This window comes from Oncorhynchus nerka, linkage group LG11, assembly GCF_034236695.1.
Source record: "Oncorhynchus nerka isolate Pitt River linkage group LG11, Oner_Uvic_2.0, whole genome shotgun sequence".
In the NCBI taxonomy this organism is placed as follows: Eukaryota; Metazoa; Chordata; class Actinopteri; order Salmoniformes; family Salmonidae; genus Oncorhynchus; species Oncorhynchus nerka.
The window spans coordinates 42,953,992-42,978,377 of NC_088406.1; the positions used below are offsets into that span (position 1 = coordinate 42,953,992).

At 47.6% G+C, this 24,386-nt stretch overlaps 1 protein-coding gene across 1 annotated transcript in view; it reads right to left on the reverse strand.

Moving 5' to 3' along the window:
• The window catches only part of LOC115136907 (delta and Notch-like epidermal growth factor-related receptor), a 90,060-nt gene that overhangs the window by 36,151 nt on the left and 29,523 nt on the right, over window positions 1-24,386 (reverse strand). Inside the window, exons 2-3 of the mRNA XM_029672813.2 lie at window positions 13,194-13,520; window positions 12,863-12,960 (exon numbers count right to left, since the gene is read on the reverse strand). Coding sequence (XP_029528673.1) covers window positions 12,863-12,960; window positions 13,194-13,520 — 425 coding nt within the window. The remainder of the gene's footprint in view (window positions 1-12,862; window positions 12,961-13,193; window positions 13,521-24,386) is intronic.

The following is a 24,386-nucleotide window of genomic DNA, read 5'->3' on the forward strand; positions in this document are numbered from 1 at the left end:
GAACTTTTTAGAGTTAGTGTTGCAGGAAGCAAATTTCTGCTTGAAAAAGCTAGCCTTGGCTTTTCTAACTGCCTGTGTATAACGGTTTCTAGCTTCCCTGAACAGCTGCATATCAGGGGGACTGTTCGATGCTAAACAGAACGCCATAGGATGTTTTTGTGTTGGTTAAGGGCAGTCAGGTCTGGGGAGAACCAAGGGCTATATCTGTTCCTGGTTCTAATTTTCTTGAATGGGGCATGTTTATTTAACATTGTTAGGAAGGCATTTTTAAAAAATATCCAGGCATCCTCTACTGACGGGATGAGATCAATATCCTTCCAGGACACCCGGCCAGGTCGATTAGAAAGGCCTGCTCGCTGAAGTGTTTCAGGGAGCGTTTTACAGTGATGAGTGGAGGTCGTTTGACCGCTGACCCATTACGGATGCAGGCAATGAGGCAGTGATCGCTGAGATCTTGGTTGAAGACAGCAGAGGTGTATTTAGAGGGGAAGTTGGTTAGGATGATATCTATGAGGGTGCCCGTGTTTAAGGCTTTGGGGGGGGACCTGGTAGGTTCATTGATAATTTGTGTGAGATTGAGGGCATCAAGTTTAGATTGTAGGATGGCTGGGGTGTTAAGCATGTTCCAGTTTAGGTCGCCTAGCAGCACGAGCTCTGAAGATAGATGGGGCAATCAGTTCACATATGGTGTCCAGAGCACAGCTGGGAGCAGAGGGTGGTCTATAGCAGGCGGCAACGGTGAGAGACTTGTTTTTAGAGAGGTGGATTTTTAAAAAGTAGAAGTTCAAATTGTTTGGGTACAGACCTGGATAGTAGGACAGAACTCTGCAGGCTATCTTTGCAGTAGATTGCAACACCGCCCCCTTTAGCAGTTCTATCTTGTCTGAAAATGTTGTAGTTTGGAATTAAAATTTCTGAATTTTTGGTGGTCTTCCTAAGCCAGGATTCAGACACAGCTAGAACATCCGGGTTGGCAGAGTGTGCTAAAGCAGTGAAAAGAACAAACTTAGGGAGGAGGCTTCTAATGTTAACATGCATGAAACCAAGGCTATTACGGTTACAGAAGTCATCAAAAGAGAGCGCCTGGGGAATAGGAGTGGAGCTAGGCACTGCAGGGCCTGGATTCACCTCTACATCGCCAGAGGAACATAGGAGGAGAAGAATAAGGGTACGGCTAAAAGCAATAAGAATTGGTCGTCTAGAACGTCTGGAACAGAGAGTAAAAGGAGGTTTCTGGGGGCGATAAAATAGCATCAAGGTATAATGTACAGACAAAGGTATGGTAGGATGTGAGTACAGTGGAGGTAAACCTAGGTATTGAGTGATGAAGAGAGAGATATTGTCTCTAGAAACATCATTGAAACCAGGAGATGTCATTGCATGTGTGGGTGGTGGAACTAATAAGTTGGATAAGGTATAGTGAGCAGGACTAGAGGCTCTACAGTGAAATAAGCCAATAAACACTAACCAGAACAGCAATGGACAAGACGGAGAGGATAGGATAAGAGTGAGAGGATAGGATAAACAGGGGAGAGAGGGAGAGTATAGGATAACAGGGGAGAGAGTGAGAGGATAGGATAAACAGGGGCGAGAGGGAGAGGTTAGGTTAAACAGGGAGGGAGGGGATAAACAGGGGAGAGAGGGAGAGGTTAGGTTAAACAGGGGAGGGAGGGAGAGGGGAGAGTATAGGATAACAGGGGAGAGAGTGAGAGGATAGGATAAACAGGGGAGAGAGGGAGAGTATAGGATAACAGGGGAGAGAGTGAGAGGATAGGATAAACAGGGGCGAGAGGGAGAGGTTAGGTTAAACAGGGGAGAGAGGGAGAGGATAGGATAAACAGGGGAGAGAGGGAGAGGTTAGGTTAAACAGGGAGGGAGGGGATAAACAGGGGCGAGAGGGAGAGGTTAGGATAAACAGGGGAGAGGGAGAGAGGTTAGGTTAAACAGGGGAGAGAGGGAGAGGTTAGGATAAACAGGGGAGAGGGAGAGAGGTTAGGTTAAACAGGGGAGAGGTTAGGTTAAACAGGGGAGAGAGGGAGAGGTTAGGATAAACAGGGGAGAGAGGGAGAGGTTAGGATAAACAGGGGAGAGAGGGAGAGGTTAGGATAAACAGGGGAGAGAGGGAGAGGTTAGGATAAACAGGGGAGAGGCTAGGTTAAACATGGGAGGGAGGTAGAGAGGGAGAGGCTAGGTTAAACAGGGGAGAGAGCGAGGATAGGATAAACATGGGGGAGAGAGAGAGAGGATAGGATAAACAGGGGAGAGAGAGAAAGGATAGGATAAACAGGGGAGAGAGGGAGAGATTAGGATAAACAGGGGAGAAAGAGAAAGGATAGGATAAACAGGGGAGAGAGGGAGAGATTAGGATAAACATGGGAGAGAGCGAGGATAGGATAAACATGGGGGAGAGAGAGAGAGGATAGGATAAACAGGGAGAAAGAGAAAGGATAGGATAAACAGGGAGAGAGGGAGAGATTAGGATAAACAGGGGAGAGAGGAGAGATTAGGATAAACAGGGAGAGAGGAGAGGTTAGGATAAACAGGGAGAGAGAGGAGAGGTTAGGATAAATAGGGGAGACAGGGAGAGTTTAGGTTAAACAGGGAGAGAGGGAGAGGTTAGGTTAAACAGGAGGGAGGGGATAAACAGGGGAGAGAGGGAGAGGTTAGGTTAAACAGGGAGAGAGGGAGAGGTTAGGTTAAACAGGAGGAGGGAGGGATAAACAGGGGAGAGAGGGAGAGGTTAGGTTAAACAGGGGAGAGAGGGAGAGGTTAGGATAAACAGGGAGGAGAGGGGATAAACAGGGGAGAGAGGAGAGGTTAGGATAAACAGGGAGAGAGGGAGAGGTTAGGTTAAACAGGAGGGGAGGGATAAACAGGGGCGAGAGGAGAGGTTAGGTTAAACAGGGAGAGAGGGAGAGGTTAGGGATAAACAGGGAGGGAGAGGGAGAGGTTAGGTTAAACAGGGGAGAGAGGGAGAGGTTAGGTTAAACAGGGAGGAGGGATAAACAGGGAGAGGGAGAGTATAGGATAACAGGGGAGAGAGTGAGAGGATAGGATAAACAGGGACGAGAGGGAGAGGTTAGGTTAAACAGGGAGGGAGGGGATAAACAGGGGAGAGAGGGAGAGGTTAGGTTAAACAGGGGAGAGAGGGAGAGGTTAGGTTAAACAGGGAGGGAGGGGATAAACAGGGGAGAGAGGGAGAGGTTAGGTTAAACAGGGAGGGAGGGGATAAACAGGGGCGAGAGGGAGAGGTTAGGTTAAACAGGGGAGAGAGGGAGAGGTTAGGTTAAACAGGGAGGGAGGGGATAAACAGGGGCGAGAGGGAGAGGTTAGGTTAAACAGGGAGGGAGGGGATAAACAGGGGAGAGAGGGAGAGGTTAGGTTAAACAGGGGCGAGAGGGAGGTTAGGATAAACAGGGGAGAGAGGGAGAGGTTAGGTTAAACAGGGAGAGAGGGAGAGGTTAGGATAAACAGGGGAGAGAGGAGAGGTTAGGTTAAACAGGGAGAGAGGGAGAGGTTAGGTTAAACAGGGAGGAGGGATAAACAGGGCGAGAGGGAGAGGTTAGGTTAAACAGGAGAGAGGGAGAGGTTAGGTTAAACAGGAGGGAGGGGATAAACAGGGGCGAGAGGGAGAGGTTAGGATAAACAGGAGAGCGGAGAGGTTAGGGTTAAACAGGGAGAGAGGAGAGGTTAGGATAAACAGGGAGAGGGAGGAGGTTACGTTAAACAGGGGAGAGGTTAGGTTAAACAGGGGAGAGAGGAGAGGTTAGGATAAACAGGGAGAGAGGGAGAGGTTAGGATAAACAGGGGAGAGAGGGAGAGGTTAGGATAAACAGGGAGAGAGGGAGAGGTTAGGATAAACAGGGAGAGGCTAGGTTAAACATGGGAGGGAGAGAGAGGAGAGGCTAGGTTAAACAGGGAGAGAGGAGCGAGGATAGGATAAACATGGGGAGAGAGAGAGAGGATAGGATAAACAGGGAGAGAGAGAAAGGATAGGATAAACAGGGGAGAGAGGGAGAGATTAGGATAAACAGGGGAAAGAGAAAGGATAGGATAAACAGGGGAGAGAGGAGAGATTAGGATAAACATGGGAGAGAGGAGGGATAGGATAAACATGGGGAGAGAGAGAGAGGATAGGATAAACAGGGGAGAAAGAGAAAGGATAGGATAAACAGGGGAGAGAGGGAGAGATTAGGATAAACAGGGGAGAGAGGGAGAGATTAGGATAAACAGGGGAGAGAGGGAGAGGTTAGGATAAACAGGGAGAGAGGGAGGGTTAGGATAAATAGGGGAGACAGGAGAGTTTAGGTTAAACAGGGAGAGAGGGAGAGGTTAGGTTAAACAGGGAGGGAGGGGATAAACAGGGGAGAGAGGGAGAGGTTAGGTTAAACAGGGGAGAGAGGGAGAGGTTAGGATAAACAGGGAGGGAGGGGATAAACAGGGGAGAGAGGGAGAGGTTAGGATAAACAGGGGAGAGAGGAGAGGTTAGGTTAAACAGGGAGGAGGATAAACAGGGGCGAGAGGAGAGGTTAGGTTAAACAGGGAGAGAGGGAGAGGTTAGGATAAACAGGGGCGAGAGGGAGAGGTTAGGTTAAACAGGGGAGAGAGGGAGAGGTTAGGTTAAACAGGGAGGGAGGGGATAAACAGGGGCGAGAGGGAGAGTATAGGATAACAGGGGAGAGAGTGGAGAGGATAGGATAAACAGGGGCGAGGGAGAGGTTAGGTTAAACAGGGAGGAGGGATAAACAGGGGAGAGAGGGAGAGGTTAGGTTAAACAGGGGAGAGAGGGAGAGGTTAGGTTAAACAGGGAGGAGGGGATAAACAGGGAGAGAGGGAGAGGTTAGGTTAAACAGGAGGGAGGGATAAACAGGGGCGAGAGGGAGAGGTTAGGTTAAACAGGGGAGAGAGGGAGAGGTTAGGTTAAACAGGAGGGAGGGGATAAACAGGGCGAGAGGGAGAGGTTAGGTTAAACAGGGAGGAGGGGATAAACAGGGAGAGAGGGAGAGGTTAGGTTAAACAGGGGCGAGAGGGAGAGGTTAGGTTAAACAGGGGAGAGGGAGAGAGGTTAGGTTAAACAGGGGAGAGAGGGAGAGGTTAGGATAAACAGGGGAGAGAGGGAGAGGTTAGGTTAAACAGGGGAGAGAGGGAGAGGTTAGGTTAAACAGGGAGGGAGGGGATAAACAGGGGCGAGAGGGAGAGGTTAGGTTAAACAGGGGAGAGAGGGAGAGGTTAGGTTAAACAGGGAGGGAGGGGATAAACAGGGGCGAGAGGGAGAGGTTAGGATAAACAGGGGAGCGGGAGAGAGGTTAGGTTAAACAGGGGAGAGAGGGAGAGGTTAGGATAAACAGGGGAGAGGGAGAGAGGTTACGTTAAACAGGGGAGAGGTTAGGTTAAACAGGGGAGAGAGGGAGAGGTTAGGATAAACAGGGAGAGAGGGAGAGGTTAGGATAAACAGGGAGAGAGGAGAGGTTAGGATAAACAGGGGAGAGAGGAGAGGTTAGGATAAACAGGGGAGAGGCTAGGTTAAACATGGGAGGGAGGTAGAGAGGGAGAGGCTAGGTTAAACAGGGGAGAGAGCGAGGATAGGATAAACATGGGGGAGAGAGAGAGAGGATAGGATAAACAAGGGGAGAGAGAGAAAGGATAGGATAAACAGGGGAGAGAGGGAGAGATTAGGATAAACAGGGGAGAAAGAGAAAGGATAGGATAAACAGGGGAGAGAGGGAGAGATTAGGATAAACATGGGAGAGAGCGAGGATAGGATAAACATGGGGAGAGAGAGAGAGAGGATAAACAGGGGAGAGAGAAAGGATAGGATAAACAGGGGAGAGAGGAGAGATTAGGATAAACAGGGAGAGAGGAGAGATTAGGATAAACAGGGGAGAGAGGAGAGGTTAGGATAAACAGGAGAGGGGGATAAACAGGGGCGAGAGGGAGAGGTTAGGTTAAACAGGGAGGGAGGGGATAAAAACAGGGGGAGAGAGGGAGAGGTTAGGTTAAACAAGGAGGGGGATAAACAGGGAGAGAGGGAGAGGTTAGGTTAAACAGGGGAGAGAGAGAGGGAGAGGTTAGGTTAAACAGGGAGAGAGGGAGAGAGGGAGAGGTTAGGTTAAACAGGGAGGGAGGGGATAAACAGGGAATGAGGGAGAGGTTAGGTTAAACAGGGAGGGAGGGGATAAACAGGGGGAGAGGGAGAGGTTAGGTTAAACAGGGAGAGGGAGAGGTTAGGTTAAACAGGGAGGGAGGGGATAAACAGGGGCGAGAGGGAGAGGTTAGGTTAAACAGGGGAGAGAGGGAGAGGTTAGGTTAAACAGGGGAGAGAGAGAGAGGCTAGGTTAAACATGGGAGGGAGAGAGGATAGGATAAACATGGGGGAGAGAGAGAGAGGATAGGATAAACAGGGGAGAGAGGGAGAGGTTAGGATAAACAGGGGAGAGGCTAGGTTAAACATGGGAGGGAGGTAGAGAGGGAGAGGCTAGGTTAAACAGGGGAGAGAGCGAGGATAGGATAAACATGGGGGAGAGAGAGAGAGGATAGGATAAACAGGGGAGAGAGAGAAAGGATAGGATAAACAGGGGAGAGAGGGAGAGATTAGGATAAACAGGGGAGAAAGAGAAAGGATAGGATAAACAGGGGAGAGAGGGAGAGATTAGGATAAACATGGGAGAGAGCGAGGATAGGATAAACATGGGGGAGAGAGAGAGAGGATAGGATAAACAGGGGAGAAAGAGAAAGGATAGGATAAACAGGGGAGAGAGGGAGAGATTAGGATAAACAGGGGCGAGAGGGAGAGGTTAGGTTAAACAGGGGAGAGAGGGAGGGGTTAGGTTAAACAGGGGAGAGAGAGAGAGGCTAGGTTAAACATGGGAGGGAGAGAGGATAGGATAAACATGGGGGAGAGAGAGAGAGGATAGGATAAACAGGGGAGAGAGAGAGGATAGGATAAACAGGGAGAGAGAGAGAGGCTAGGTTAAACATGGGAGGGAGGTAGAGGGAGATGCTAGGTTAAACAGGGAGAGAGCGAGATAGGATAAACATGGGGGAGAGAGAGAGAGGATAGGATAAACAGGGAGAGAGAGAAAGGATAGGATAAACAGGGGAGAGAGGGAGAGATTAGGATAAACAGGGGAGAAAGAGAAAGGATAGGATAAACAGGGGAGAGAGGGAGAGATTAGGATAAACATGGGAGAGAGCGAGGATAGGATAAACATGGGGGAGAGAGAGAGAGGCTATGATAAACATGGGAGAAAGAGAAAGGATAGGATAAACAGGGGAGAGAGGGAGAGATTAGGATAAACAGGGGAGAGGGAGAGATGATAGGATAAACAGGGGAGAGAGGGAGAGATTAGGATAAACAGGGGAGAGGGAGAGAGGATAGGATAAACAGGGGAGAGAGGGAGAGATTAGGATAAACAGGGGAGAAAGAGAAAGGATAGGATAAACAGGGGAGAGAGGGAGGGGTTAGGATAAACAAGGGAGGGAGAGGGGAGAGTATAGGATAACAGGAGAGAGAGTGAGAGGATAGGATAAACAGGGGAGAGAGGGAGAGGTTAGGATAAACAGGGGAGAGAGGGAGAGGTTAGGATAAACAGGGGAGGGAGGGAGAGGGAGAGTATAGGATAACAGGAGAGAGAGTGAGAGGATAGGATAAACAGGGGAGAGAGGGAGGGGTTAGGATAAACGGGAGAGAGGGAGAGGTTAGGATAAACAGGGGAGAGAGGGAGAGGTTAGGATAAACAGGGGAGAGAGGAGGGGTTAGGATAAACAGGGGGAGAGAGGCAGGGGTTAGGATAAATAGGGAGAGAGGGAGAGGTTAGGATAAACAGGGAGAGAGGGAGAGGTTAGGATAAACAGGGGAGAGAGGGAGGGGTTAGGATAAACAGGGAGGGAGGGAGGGAGAGTATAGGGATAACAGGAGAGAGAGTGAGAGGATAGGATAAACAGGGAGAGAGGGAGAGGTTAGGATAAACAGGGGAGAGAGGGAGGGGTTAGGATAAACAGGGGAGAGAGGGAGGGGTTAGGATAAACAGGGGAGAGAGGGAGGGTTAGGATAAACAGGGAGAGAGGGAGGGGGTTAGGATAAACAGGGAGGGAGGGAGAGGGGAGAGTATAGGATAACAGGAGAGAGAGTGAGAGGATAGGATAAACAGGGGAGAGAGGGAGAGGTTAGGATAAACAGGGGAGAGAGGGAGGGGTTAGGATAAACAGGGGAGGGAGGGAGAGGGGAGAGTATAGGATAACAGGAGAGAGAGTGAGAGGATAGGATAAACAGGGGAGAGAGGGAGAGGTTAGGATAAACAGGGGAGAGAGGGAGGGGTTAGGATAAACAGGGGAGAGAGGGAGGGGTTAGGATAAACAGGGGAGAGAGGGAGGGGTTAGGATAAACAGGGGAGAGAGGGAGGGGTTAGGATAAACAGGGGAGAGAGGGAGAGGTTAGGATAAACAGGGGAGAGAGGGAGGGGTTAGGATAAACAGGGGAGGGAGGGAGAGGGGAGAGTATAGGATAACAGGAGAGAGAGTGAGAGGATAGGATAAACAGGGGAGAGAGGGAGAGGTTAGGATAAACAGGGGAGAGAGGGAGAGGTTAGGATAAACAGGGGAGGGAGGGAGAGGGGAGAGTATAGGATAACAGGAGAGAGAGTGAGAGGATAGGATAAACAGGGGAGAGAGGGAGGGGTTAGGATAAACAGGGAGAGAGGGAGAGGTTAGGATAAACAGGGGAGAGAGGGAGAGGTTAGGATAAACAGGGGAGAGGGGAGAGTATAGGATAACAGGAGAGAGAGTGAGAGGATAGGATAAACAGGGGAGAGAGGGAGAGGTTAGGATAAACAGGGAGGGAGGGAGGGAGAGGGGATAAACAGGAGAGAGAGAGGATAGGATAAACAGGGGAGAGAGGGAGAGGTTAGGATAAACAGGGAGGGAGGAGAGGGGAGAGTATAGGATAACAGGAGAGAGAGTGAGAGGATAGGATAAACAGGGAGAGAGGGAGAGGTTAGGATAAACAGGGGAGAGAGGGAGGGGTTAGGATAAACAGGGAGAGAGGGAGGGGTTAGGATAAACAGGGGAGAGAGGGAGGGGTTAGGATAAACAGGGAGAGAGGGAGGGGTTAGGATAAACAGGGAGAGAGGGGGTTAGGATAAACAGGGGAGAGAGGGAGGGGTTAGGATAAACAGGGGAGAGGGAGAGTATAGGATAACAGGAGAGAGAGTGAGAGGATAGGATAAACAGGGAGAGAGGGAGAGGTTAGGATAAACAGGGGAGAGAGGGAGAGGTTAGGATAAACAGGGAGGGAGGGAGAGGGAGAGAGGGGATAGGATAACAGGAGAGAGAGTGAGGGGAGAGATAGGATAAACAGGGGAGAGAGGGAGAGGTTAGGATAAAACAGGGAGGGAGGGAGGGAGAGGGGAGAGAGTGAGAGGATAGGATAAACAGGGGAGAGAGGGAGAGGTTAGGATAAACAGGGGAGGGAGGGAGAGGGGAGAGTATAGGATAACAGGAGAGAGAGTGAGAGGATAGGATAAACAGGGGAGAGAGGGAGAGGTTAGGATAAACAGGGAGAGAGGGAGAGGTTAGGATAAACAGGGGAGAGAGGGAGGGGTTAGGATAAACAGGGGAGAGAGGGAGGGGTTAGGATAAACAGGGGAGAGAGGAGAGGTTAGGATAAACAGGGGAGAGAGGGAGGGGTTAGGATAAACAGGGGAGAGAGGAGGGGTTAGGATAAACAGGGGAGAGGGAGAGAGAGAGGAGGGGTATAGGATAACAGGGAGAGAGAGTGAGAGGATAGGATAAACAGGGGAGAGAGGAGAGGTTAGGTTAAACAGGGGAGAGAGGGAGAGGTTAGGATAAACAGGGGAGGGAGGGAGAGGAGAGAGTATAGGATAACAGGAGAGAGAGTGAGAGGATAGGATAAACAGGGGAGAGAGGGAGGGTTAGGATAAACAGGGGAGAGAGGGAGAGGTTAGGATAAACAGGGGAGAGAGGGAGAGGTTAGGATAAACAGGGGAGGGAGGGAGAGGGGAGAGTATAGGATAACAGGAGAGAGAGAGAGAGGATAGGATAAACAGGGAGAGAGGGAGAGGTTAGGATAAACGGGGAGGAGGGAGGGAGAGGGGAGAGTAGGATAGGATAAACAGGGAGAGAGAGAGAGGATAGGATAAACAGGGGAGAGAGGGAGGGGTTAGGATAAACAGGGGAGAGAGGGAGGGTTAGGATAAACAGGGGAGAGAGGGAGGGGTTAGGATAAACAGGGGAGGGGAGAGAGGGAGAGGTTAGGATAAACAGGGGAGAGAGGGAGGGGTTAGGATAAACAGGGGAGGGAGGGAGAGGAGAGATAGGATAAACAGGAGAGAGAGTGAGAGGATAGGATAAACAGGGGAGAGAGGGAGAGGTTAGGATAAACAGGGGAGAGAGGAGAGGTTAGGATAAACAGGGAGAGAGGGAGTGGTTAGGTTAAACAGGGAAAGAGAGGGAGAGAGGGGAGAGTATAGGATAACAGGAGAGAGAGTGAGAGGATAGGATAAACAGGGGAGAGAGGGAGGGGTTAGGATAAACAGGGGAGAGAGGGAGAGGTTAGGTTAAACAGGGGAGAGAGGGAGAGGTTAGGTTAAACAGGGAGGGAGAGGGATAAACAGGGGAATGAGGGAGAGGTTAGGTTAAACAGGGAGGGAGGGGATAAACAGGGAGAGAGGGAGAGAGTTAGGTTAAACAGGGAGAGAGGGAGAGGTTAGGTTAAACAGGGAGGGAGGGGATAAACAGGGGGAGAGAGGAGAGGTTAGGGAGAGAGAGAAAGGATAAACAGGGGGAGAGAGGGAGAGGTTAGGTTAAACAGGGAGAAAGAGAGAGGCTAGGTTAAACATGGGAGGAGAGAGAGATAGGATAAACATGGGGAGAGAGAGAGAGGAGAGGATAGGATAAACAGGGAGAGAGGGAGAGGTTAGGATAAACAGGGGAGAGGGAGGTTAAACATGGGAGGGAGGGAGGATAGAGAAACAGGGAGAGGCTAGGATAAACAGGGGAGAGAGCGAGATAGGATAAACATGGGGGATAGGAGAGAGAGGAGAGATTAGGATAAACAGGGGAGAGAGAGAAAGGATAGGATAAACAGGGGAGAGAGGGAGAGATTAGGATAAACAGGGGAGAAAGAGAAAGGATAGGATAAACAGGGGAGAGAGGGAGAGATTAGGATAAACAGGGGCGAGAGGGAGAGGTTAGGTTAAACAGGGGAGAGAGGGAGGGGTTAGGTTAAACAGGGGAGAGAGAGAGAGGCTAGGTTAAACATGGGAGGGAGAGAGGATAGGATAAACATGGGGGAGAGAGAGAGAGGATAGGATAAACAGGGGAGAGAGAGAGAGGATAGGATAAACAGGGGAGAGAGAGAGAGGCTAGGTTAAACATGGGAGGGAGGTAGAGAGGGAGAGGCTAGGTTAAACAGGGGAGAGAGCGAGGATAGGATAAACATGGGGGAGAGAGAGAGAGGATAGGATAAACAGGGGAGAGAGAGAAAGGATAGGATAAACAGGGGAGAGAGGGAGAGATTAGGATAAACAGGGGAGAAAGAGAAAGGATAGGATAAACAGGGGAGAGAGGGAGAGATTAGGATAAACATGGGAGAGAGCGAGGATAGGATAAACATGGGGGAGAGAGAGAGAGGATAGGATAAACAGGGGAGAAAGAGAAAGGATAGGATAAACAGGGGAGAGAGGGAGAGATTAGGATAAACAGGGGAGAGAGGGAGAGATTAGGATAAACAGGGGAGAGAGGGAGAGGTTAGGATAAACAGGGGAGAGAGGGAGAGGTTAGGATAAATAGGGGAGACAGGGAGAGTTTAGGTTAAACAGGGGAGAGAGGGAGAGGTTAGGTTAAACAGGGAGGGAGGGGATAAACAGGGGAGAGAGGGAGAGGTTAGGTTAAACAGGGGAGAGAGGGAGAGGTTAGGATAAACAGGGGAGAGAGGGAGAGGTTAGGATAAACAGGGGAGAAAGAGAAAGGATAGGATAAACAGGGGAGAGAGGGAGAGATTAGGATAAACAGGGGAGAGGGAGAGATGATAGGATAAACAGGGGAGAGAGGGAGAGATTAGGATAAACAGGGGAGAGGGAGAGAGGATAGGATAAACAGGGGAGAGAGGGAGAGATTAGGATAAACATGGGGGAGAGAGAGAGAGGATAGGATAAACAGGGGAGAGAGGGAGAGATTAGGATAAACATGGGGGAGAGAGAGCGAGGATAGGATAAACAGGGGAGAGAGAGAAAGGATAGGATAAACAGGGGAGAGGGAGAGAGGATAGGATAAACAGGGGAGAGAGGGAGAGATTAGGATAAACAGGGGAGAGGGAGAGAGGATAGGATAAACATGGGGGAGAGAGAGAGAGATTAGGATAAACAGGGGAGAGAGAGAAAGGATAGGATAAACAGGGGAGAGAGAGAAAGGATAGGATAAACAGGGGAGAGAGGGAGAGATTAGGATAAACAGGGGAGAGAGGGGGAGGTTAGGATAAACAGGGGAGAGAGGGAGAGGTTAGAATAAACAGGGGAGGGAGGGAGATGGGAGAGTATAGGATAACGGGAGAGAGGGAGAGGTTAGAATAAACAGGGGAGGGAGGGAGAGGGGAGAGTATATGATAACAGGGGAGAGAGGGAGAGGTTAGGATAAACAGGGGAGAGGGGAGAGTATAGGATAACAGGGGAGAGAGGGAGAGGTTAGAATAAACAGGGGAGAGGGGAGAGTATAGGATAACAGAGGAGAGAGGGAGAGGTTAGGATAAATAGGGGAGGGAGGGAGAGCACTATGCAAACACACACACTCACACACATATACACATACACACAGGAAGGTACCAGTACATGCAATACAGGGCTCTTACTTGATGGCAGTCTCCTCAGGCACCTCTAGAGAGAGAGACAGAGTTCCAGAGGTCAGCTCACACAGCTCAGGACTCACACAGTGCAGTCCCTCCGTCACCTGCAACAGGAACACAAACATACACACATATGCATGCATGGATACACAGAGACACACATACACACAGGCACTCACATACATGGAAATACACAAAGATACACACATGAGGCAGCAAGTGGATAAATGTCATTATTTTATAAGACAAATAAAGAAGTTCTGCGAACTCTGAACCTAGCTAGCTGGTCAACTGGACTGTTGGGACTAATCAAGTACAGGTAGCATTCATCTCTGACCTGTTCTTTCTCCCACTGCACCACCAAGAGTCTCTGTCCAGCCTTAGGCTGCCACGGTTGCAGCGTCGGAGGTGCCTGCGTGGTGCTGGACACTGTTGTTGGCTGGGAGGGCTGAGTGGCGGTTGTGGGTGTGGCGGGTGTGGCCTGTTCGGGGGCAGGGGGTGTGGCGGGATCCCAGTTGGAGACAGGCAGCAGGTCCAAGGTGCCCTGCTCACACTTCTCCCCCTCGTACCCCTCGCTGCACTCGCAGGTGTACTCCTCGCTCTCACCACTGCGGCTACAGTTGCCATGGAAACATGGGCTGTTGGCACAGGGGTCTGTGAAAAACTGACAACACAAAGAGGAAAGGGAAAATGACTATAGATGACATGGGAAACGAAATGTCCATTTCAGACTCAATATATAAACCACTGTATATTATGGTTGCATCTCAAACAACCACTACTTCACAGGACTCTGGTCAAAAGTAGTACACTACACTTTTTGAACATTTTTTTTACTAGGCAAGTCAGTTAAGAACAAATTCTTATTTTCAATTACGGCCTAGGAACAATGGGTTAACTGCCTGTTCAGGGGCAGAACAACAGATTTGTACCTTGTCAGCTCGGGGATTCGAACTTGCAACCTTCCGGTTACTAGTCCAACGCTCTAACCACTAGGCTACCCTGCTGCCCCAGGGAATAGGGTGTCAATCGAAATGTAGGCTGAAACGTAGGCTGTATCCTCACTATTCTGTAACAGCCATCACCATTGGCTCAGAGGATTCTCCCCTTGTCCATTATTAACACCTGGATGTTTATTACAACATTTCCTGCTTAGGCTGCAAAACCAAGAGTGGCAGAGAGTGCAATGTTCTACGGCAGTTTTATATTTGCAGCGCGTCTAAGATAAGAGAGCTCAGTTTACCAGCCCAAACTCTCAAATCTCATTTTCATCCCTCCTATCATGTCTCTCCTTTCTTCCTTCATGTTCTATTCCCTCTTTCTTGTCTTCTTTGCTTTTCACTATCTCTACTTGCGAAAGCCTTTTCACTCTCTCTAATTGCGAATACATGCTAGCTGTATTGTTCTTGTAAAGGCCACAACAAATGATACATTAATGCACAGTTATAAACAGGCTTCCTGGTAACAGGCTTCCCGGTAACAGGCTTCCCGGTTATGTCCATAAGTAATCAGAAATGTTCTGCGAACAAACCTAGGGTTTGAACTCATATGTGCAACCAGAGGCACAAGGTTTGTCACTATCACGCACACATTACTTTAATGGACCCTGGCAGTCTCTTTCATGCTGCTTTCTCCCATTAATAATTCACCATATTTAGAGAGAGAAAAAAACTCTGACAAAAGTGTTTGAAGGTGAGAGAAGATAAAGCTAAGTAGGTTCCAAGATGGCGTAGCAGTCGGATGTGTGTTTTGTCTTGTCCTGTCCCGTGCAAATATTGTTTTCCTCTGGGGTTTTTTCGTATATATTTCATACATATTTCCATCTCACTTTCCATCTACGGACTGAATATACTCTCCTGCAACCCGCCTCACCCAATGTGGTAAGGATCTGCTATTTTTATATAGAAGCGGAACCCCCATCAGCAGCTAGCCAGCTAACTAGCTACTAGCTAGTAGTCAGTTAGCTACTGCTAGCGGTCTTCACCGTTAACTCGGACACCAGCCAGCCTCAGCTCAATACTTGCCAGTCTGCACAGCGCAATATCAATCCAGAGCATATCGGACTGCTTTTTCTCTACCACATCTCCGGATTCCTATCGCAAGCTCTGAACCTTTACACCGGATCATCGCAGCTAGCTAGCTGCAATCTGAGTGGCTACACCTGGCTAACGTCTCTGTCCCGAAGCAAGGACCAGTTAGCCTTGAGCTAGGCTCATTTCCCGGCTACACGAGATGGTCCACCAGCTAATTCTTGGGCTACAATACCTCTTTTGCGAATTGGCCTGGACCCTTTACTGCCAACACGGAGCCCCGCCGATCCATCGTGACTGGTCTGCCGATGTAATCGTCCGAGGTGATTTCAACAAGCTCTTCCATTGTGACGCCTGAATCATCATGTCTCCAGCTCGCCTAGCGTAGTAGCGACGACTGAAACGGCTCCCTGGCTCACCTATTGCTACTCATTGGACCCTATGATCACTCGGCTACACATGCCTCTCCCTAATGTTAATATGCCTTGTCTATTGCTGTTTCGGTTAGGGATTATTGTCTTATTTCACTGTAGAGCCCCCAGCCCTGCCCAACATGCCTTAGATAGCCCTTTTGTCCTACCCCCACACACGCGGTGACCTCACCTGGCTTAACTGATGCCTCTAGAGACAAAACCTCTCTCATCGTCTCTCAATGCCTAGGTTTACCTCCACTGTACACAAATCCTACCATACCCTTGTCTGTACATTATGCCTTGAATCGATTCTTCCACGCCCAGAAATCTGCTCCTTTTACTCTCTGTTCTGAACGCACTAGACGACCCGTTCTTTTAGCCTTTAGCCGTACTCCTATCCTACTCCTCCTCTGTTCCTCTGGTGATGTAGAGGTTAACGCAGGCCATGCAGCCCCCAGCACCACTCCCATTCCCCAGGCGCTCTCATTTGTTGACCTCTGTAACCGTAAAAGCCTTGGTTTCATGCATGTTAACATCAGAAGCCTCCTCCCTAAGTTTGTTTTATTCACTGCTTTAGCACACTCCGTCAACCCGGATGTCCTAGCCGTGTCTGAATCCTGGCTTAGGAAGGCCACCAAAATCCTGAAATTTCCATCCCCAACCACAACCTTTTCCTGACAAGATAGATCTGCCAAAGGGGGTCGGAGTTGCAATCTACCACAGAGATAGCCTGCAGAGTTCTGTTATACTATCCAGGTCTGTGCACAAACAATTCAACCTTCTACTTTTAAAAATCCACCTTTCCAGAAACAAGTCTCTCAACGTTGCAGCTTGTTATAGACCCCCTCAACCCCCAGCTGTGCCCTGGACACCAGATGTGAATTGATTGCTCCCCATATATCTTCAGAGGTCATACTGTTAGGTGACCTAAACTGGGATATGCTTAACACCCCGGCCATCCTACAATCTAAGCTAGATGCCCTCAATCTCTCACAAATTATCAAGGAGCCTACCAGGTACAACCCTTAAATCGGTAACCATGGGCACCCTCTTAAATATCATCCTGACAAACTTGCCCTCTAAATACACCTCTGCTGTCTTCAACCAGGATCTCAGATATCACTGCCTAATTGCCTGCATCCGTAATGGGTCCGCGGTCAAACGACCACCCCTCACCACTGTCAAACGCTCCCTAAAACACTTCAGTGAGCAGGCCTTTCAAATCGACCTGGCCTGGGTATCCTGGAAGGCTATCTTTTTCAAACAGAAAATTGCATCCTGTTATCTTTGTTCTTGCTCTTTTGAACCCCAATATCTCTACTTGCACATCATCATCTGCACATCTATCACGCCAGTGTTAATGCTAAATTGTAATTATTTCGCCTCTATGGTCTATTTATTGCCTTACTTCCCTAATATTCTACATTTGCACATAAATGTACATAAACTCAGCACAAAAAGAAACTGTCTTTCAAAGATAATTAGTAAAAATCAAAATAACTTCACAGCTGTTCATTGTAAAGGGTTTAAACACTGTTTCCCATGCTTGTTCAATGAACTACAAACAATGACTGAACATGCACCTGTGGAACGGTCGTTAAGACACTAACAGCTTACAGACGGTAGGCAATTAAGGTCACAGTTATAAAAACTTAGGACACCAAAGAGGCCTTTCTACTGACTCTGAAAAACACCAAAAGAAAGATGCCCAGGGTCCCTGCCCATCTGTGTGAACGTGCCTTAGGCATGCTGCAAGGAGGCATGAGGACTGCAGATGTGGCCAGGGCATAAATTGCAATGTCCGTACTGTGAGACGCCTAAGACAGCGCTACAGGGAAACAGAACGGACAGCTGATCGTCCTCGCAGTGGCAGACCACATGTAACAACACCTGCACAGGATCAGTACATCCGAACATCACACCTGCGGGACAGGTACAGGATGGAAACAACTGCCGAGTTACACCAGGAACGCACAATCCCTCCATCAGTGCTCAGACTGTCCACAATAGGCTGAAAGAGGCTGGACTGAGGGCTTGCAGGCTTGTTGTAAAGCAGGTCCTCACCAGACATCACCGGCAACAACGTAACTTATGGGCACAAACCCACTGTTGCTGGACCAGACAGGACTGGCAAAAAGTGCTCTTCACTGACAAGTCATAGTTTTGTCTCACCGGGGGTCATGGTCCTATTGTCGTTTATCGTCGAAAGGAATGAGCAGGATCGAGGCATGTACTCTGGAGCGGGATCGATATTGAGGTGGAGGGTCAGTTATGGTCTTGGGCGGTGTGTCACAGACTCATGGGACTGAGCTTGTTGTCATTGAAGACATCCTCCTCCCTCATGTGGTACCCTTCCTGCAGGCTCATCCTGACATGACCCTCCAGCATGACAATGCCACCAGCCATACTGCTCGTTCTGTGCATGATTTCCTGAAAGACAGGAACGTCAGTGTTCTGTCATGGCCAGGGAAGAGCCCGGATCTCAATCCCATTGAGCACGTCTGGGACCTGTTGGATAGGAGGGTGAGGGCTGACATGACCCTCCAGCATGACAATGCCACCAGCCATACTGCTCGTTCTGTGCATGATTTCCTGCAAGACAGGAATGTCAGTGTTCTGTCATGGCCAGGGAAGAGCCCGGATCTCAATCCCATTGAGCACGTCTGGGACCTGTTGGATAGGAGGGTGAGGGCTAGGGCCATTCCCCCCAGAAATGTCTGGGAACTTGCAGATACCTTGGTGGAAGAGTGGGGTAACATCTCACAGCAAGAACTGGCAAATCTGGTGCAGTCCATGAGGATATGCACTGCAGTACTTAATGCAGCTGGTGGCCACACCAGATACTTTTGATTTTGACCCCCCCCCCCCCCCTTTGTTCAGGGACACATTATTCCATTTATGTTAGTCACATGTCTGTGGAACTTGTTCAGTTTATGTCTCAGTTGTTGAATCTTATGTTCATACAAATATTTACACATGGTAAGTTTGCTGAAAAATAAACGCAGTTGACAGTGAGAGGACGTTTCTTTTTTTGCTGAGTTGAAATGTTTCTGTTGTGTTATTGACTGTACGTTTGTTTATGTGTAACGCTGTGGTGTTGCTTTTGTCGCACTGCTTTGCTTTATCTTGGCCAGGTCGCAGTTGTAAATAAGAACTTATTCTTAACTGGCCTACATGGTTAAATAAAGGTTCAATTTAAAAAAAATTAAAAGCCATGTTGACTCCAGTCCAGGACTCATTTGTAATATTCATTATGCACCTAATGGAAAACGGACTGAAACAAGAAGAGACATCTGAACTTGTCTAAAAATAAACACTTCTTGTTTTCCGTTGCAAAATGTTTTGTCATTGAGTGTGCCCTCAATGAATACGACCCTTGCTTTTGTTATGTGTGAGGAATGGTTCTGTAACCACCGTTGGTGGAAGAAGGTGAGGACCAAGATGCAGCGTGGTTAGTGTTCATCATTATTTTAATAAACTGAACACTAAATACAACAAGGAACAAAAGAAACAACCGAAACAGCTCCGTCAGGTGCAAAACACACTAAACAGAAAATAACTACCCACACCCCATAGTGGGAAAACAGGCTGCCTAAGTATGGTTCTCAATCAGAGACAACGATTGACAGCTGCCTCTGATTGGGAACCATACCAGGCCAAAACCAGAAATACAAAACATAGAACGCCCACCCTAGTCACACCCTGGCCAACCAAAATAGAGAATAAAAAGCCTCTCTATGGCCAGGGTGTGACAGGTTCTTACAGGAGTCAAACATCTTTCTTCCCACCACAGAATTCCAGAAGCACCAGATATCTGCCACCTCAGGCAGCCACACCATTCAAACGTGTGTGTGACTCAGTTCCCATTAGCAAAAGAAACAGAACAAAAGTCTGAGAGTGTGTGAACAGCATGCTGATGATACTCATGTAGAATCCCCAAGTGTGTGTGTGTGTGTGTGTGATTGTGTGAGATGGTTTGTGAAACTATGTGTGAGAGCGTCATTAACAGCCCTGCTTTCGCTTAGACTGACTCACATCTTATTAGCACTAAACTCTCTCAAGTGTTTTCTCATGAGTCTCTATCAGAACCACTTAGAGCACTACACTGGAGGCGCACAGTGGCCCAACAGCCCACTCCACAACCCCTCAAAGAGACTGCTGACCTGGTCACACAGCTGTAGCACGGCCCACAGACCCAGCCACCGGGTGGGGTTATATCCTTCCTGTTTGGCCCTGTCCGGGGGTGTCCTTGGATGGGGCCACAGTGTCTCCTGACCCCTCATGTCTCAGCCTCCAGTATTTATGCTGCAGTTTGTTATATCTGGAGTACTTCTCCTGTCCTATTCGGTGTCCTGTGTGAATCTAGGTGTGCGTTCTCTAATTCTCCCCTTCTCTCTTTCTTTCTCTCTCTCGGAGGACCTGAGCCCTAGGACCACGCCCCAGGACTACCTGACATGATGACTCCTTGCTGTCCCCAGTCCACCTGGCCGTGCTGCTGCTCCAGTTTCAACTGTTCTGCCTTATTATTATTCGACCATGCTGGTCATTTATGAACATTTGAACATCTTGGCCATGTTCTGTTATAATCTCCACCCGGCACAGCCAGAAGAGGACTGGCCACCCCACATATGCTCTCTCTAATTCTCTCTTTCTTTCTCTCTCTTGGAGGACCTGAGCCCTAGGACTGTGCCCCAGGACTACCTGACATGATGACTCCTTGCTGTCCCCAGTCCACCTGACCGTGCTGCTGCTCCAGTTTTAACTGTTCTGCCTTATTATTATTCGACCATGCTGGTCATTTATGAACATTTGAACATCTTGGCCATGTTCTGTTATAATCTCCACCCGGCACAGCCAGAAGAGGACAGGCCACCCCACATAGCCTGGTTCCTCTCTAGGTTTCTTCCTAGGTTTTGGGCTTTCTAGGGAGTTTTTCCTAGCCACCGTGCTTCTACACCTGCATTGCTTGCTGTTTGGGGTTTTAGGCTGGGTTTCTGTACAGCACTTTGAGATATCAGCTGATGTACGAAGGGCTATATAAATCAATTTGATTTGATTTGAACCAAGACACACTAGGAAAACTGCCTCTGACGGCTAGCACCACACTCCCTCTGGATTACAGGTCGACCAATTAATCGGCATAGCCAATTAATTAGGTCTGATTTCAAGTTTTCATAACAATCGGTAATCTGCCTTTTTGGACGCCGATTATGGCCGATTACATTGCAATCCATGAGGAAACCACGCTGACCACCTGTTACCCGAGTGCAACATCAAAAGGACCAAGTTGCTAGCTAGCATTAAACTTATCTTATAAAAAACAATCAATCTTCACTAGTTAACTACACATGGTTCATGATATTACTAGGGTTGTTCTGCATTGCATATAATCAATGCGGTGCCTGTTCATTTATCATTGAATCACAGCCTACTTACACTTTGCCAAACGGGTGATGATATAACAAAAGCGCATTCGTTGCAATAATGTACCTGACCATAAACATCAATGCCTTTCTTAAAATCAATACACAAACATATTAACAATATTAATTTTACCCCCTTTTTCGTGGTATCCAATTATGAGTTACTATCTTGTCTCATCGCTACAACTCCCGTACGGGCTCGGGAGAGACGAAGGTCGAAAGCCATGCGTCCCCCGAAACACAACCCAACCAAGCCGCACTGCTTCTTAACACAGCGCACATCTAACCCGGAAGCCAGCCACACCAATGTGTCGGAGGAAACACCGTGCACCTGGCGACCTTGGTTAGCGTGCACTGTGCCCGACCCACCACAGGAGTCGCTGGTGAGCGATGAGACAAGGATAACCCTACCAGCCTAACCCGGACGACGCTAGGACAATTGTGAGTCGCCCCACGGACCTCCCGGTCACGGCCGGCTGCGACAGAGCCTGGGCACGAACCCAGAGTCTCTGGTGGCACAGCTAGCGCGAAATTATATTTTAAGGATTTGACCATATTAATGACCAAAGGCTCGTATTTCTGTGTGTTTATTATATTATAATTAAGTATATGATTTGATATTTGATAGAGCAGTCTGACTGAGCGGTGGTAGGCAGCAGCAGGCATGTAAGCATTCATTCAAACAGCACTTTACTGCGTTTGCCAGCAGCTCTTAGCAATGCTTGAAGCACAGCACTGTTTATGACTTCAAGCCTATCAACTCCCGAGATTAGGCTGGCAATACTAAAGTGCCTATTAGAACATCCAATAGTCAAAGGTATAGAGAGAAATGGTCTTATAATTCCTATAATAACTACAACCTAAAACTTCTTAACTGGGAATATGGAACCACCAGCTTTCATATGTTCTCATGTTCTGAGCAAGGAACTTAAACGTTAGCTTTTTTACACATTTTGCACTTTCACTTTCTTCTCCAACACTGCGTTTTTGCATTACTTAAACCAAATTGAACATGTTTCATTATTTATTTGAGACTAAATTGATTTTATTTATGTATTATATTAAGTTAAAATGAAAGTGTTCATTGTTCATTCAGTATTGTTGTAATTGTCATTATTACAAATATAAAAATCGTCCGATTAATCGGTATCAGCTTTTTTTGGGGTCCTCCAATAATCGTTATCGGCGTTGAAAAATCATAATAGGTCGACCTCTACTCTGGATACAGTATATACTGTAGGCTAACATCTCTAAAGGTTCCACACACGTAACACAATACCAACATAGTATGTGAAACCTGTCACAAACTCTGTCACCTACGTAACTGACAACATATTAGCATATATGATCATATAACACCCAACATAATAGAATCAGTTCCTCTGGGTGTATGAATGGTAAAGCTGTTGGTGCAATTGGCTCGCCTACTTCTCTTGATAGGCAACTACTGCCTATAAGCACAGGGACAGGGCTAACGGTGTGATTTAGCACGTCTATTAGCTCACAGAGGCACAGAACAATAACAACCAACATACGCAACAAGCACTGTAACTTCCCACATGGGCCACGAACAAAAAAGATCTAAAGATATTTTAGAGCAAAAATGTATTGCTTCACAAGTTAAAATGATCAACTTGCTAATTGTCCTGAAGCGAATAAGGATCAATAATATTGAAAGAAGATTCTTGTGTACATGAGAGACAGAAAGACAGAGAGAGAGAGAGAGACAGACAAAGAGAGAGAGATACAAAGAAAGAAAGAGAGAGACAGAGAGAGAGATTTGAGGCGGTGGGGGAAGAAGTGGGATGAGTTGCTGGCCATTCTTCAGCCCCTCACACACACACACATACACTATTTATTATGGAATTGCTTAGGAGTAGATGAGAAAGCTGTCTCCGAGCAGAACTACCACGGCAAACAAAATGAACAGGCTCAATATCAACTCTCACCGCAGGCTGAGGATTTATTCATTCAGTAAAGCATACTGAATTATAGATGGCATAGAGATAAATGAAAGTGATGGTGTGTAGGGTATAACAATAATAAAGTTTTAATGTACAATATATGGAGTTAGGATTGGTAAAACTCCCAGGTAGTCCTGGTGCTACACCTGGCCAAATCTTTTCAGGTCTGAGACTAGCACCACGGGGCAGTGGTGGAAAAAGTACCCAATTGTAATACTTGAGTAAAATGACTAAAGTAAAAGTAAATGTCACTCAGAAAAATACTACTTGAGTAAAAGTCTAAAAGTATTTGGTTTTAAATATACTTAAGTATCAAAAGTAAATCTAATTGCAAAAGTATACTTAAATATCAAAAGTAAAAGTATAAATTATTTCAAATGGCTTATAATATGAAAATCAGATGGCACAATTTTCTTGTTTTTTAAATTTACGGATAGCTAGGGGCACACTTCAACACGCAGACAACATTTACAAACAAAGCATTTGTGTTTAGTGAGTCCTCCAAATCAGAGGCAGTAGGGATGACCAAGGCTATTCTCTTGATAAGTGAGTGAATTGGACCACTTTCCTGTCCTGCCCAGTGTTAAGCCCTGAAAATGTAACAAGTACTTTTGGGTGTCAGGGAAAATGTATGGAGTAAAAAGTACATTATTTCCTTTAGGAATGTAGTAAAAGTAAAAGTAGTCAAAAATATGAATAGAAAAGTACAGATACATAAAAAAAAACATTTAAGTAGTACTTTAAAGTATTTTTACTTAAGTACTTTACACCACTGCCACGGGGCCACCTCATTGGACAGAGGTGTAACAGTGGGACTGGCCAGTGGGATGGCCAGTGGGATCAGCAGGCCTGTAATGATTGATAATTGGGCCTGGTCAATTCATCCAGTTTATCAGGCAGTCAATATTTATGGCTGAGTCATCTGTACCGTGGGTGAGGCTGCGGGACAGCCGGCGGGGGGGCGGTTTAATGGCAAGCTGGTTCAACCGCACACGGACCACACTAAGGAAGATGGAAGATGTTTAGGAAGATGTAAGGCAAGCCTATGCCTTAGTGACAAATACGACATGCTTGCAAACACACAAACACAACTCAATGTCCCAACCATGGGCCGGTAAAGTTGTGGCAATACTGGAACAAATTCCAAGAGTCCTTTGAGTGTTTTTCTCATACAAAGAGCATTCTGTCTTGAACATGGTTATTACCTGACAATCTTTGAAGCCAATATGGTCTCTCATGTCTCAAATGATTTTGTATCCATTTTATAACGACATATCCGCGTTGCCATAGCTACAGTAGCTAGGTAGCCTGAAAGCAATACGCCTTGATGAAAAAAACATTGTGTCAGTGTGTGTAAAGTACATGAGACAGAAACAGACAATAAAGTAGTAAGAGTACATAGACATATCTGAGGGTCATATTTCATGTTTTGTCATATAGTAGACACTCTTATCCAGAGCAACTTATAGTAGTGAGTGCATACATTTTATTTCGTACTGGCCCCCTGTGTGAATCAAACCCACAACTATGGCATTGCAAGCACCATGCTCTACCAACTAAGCTACACGACAAAGACACGAAGAACGACAACCCTTGATAGACAGCAGGCTCCATCACGCCACGCTGGAATTAAATCCCAGATAAATTGTCTGATCTCTGAGGCACCGCTGCTTGATTTTCCTGAATGGCTCCCGTTACTG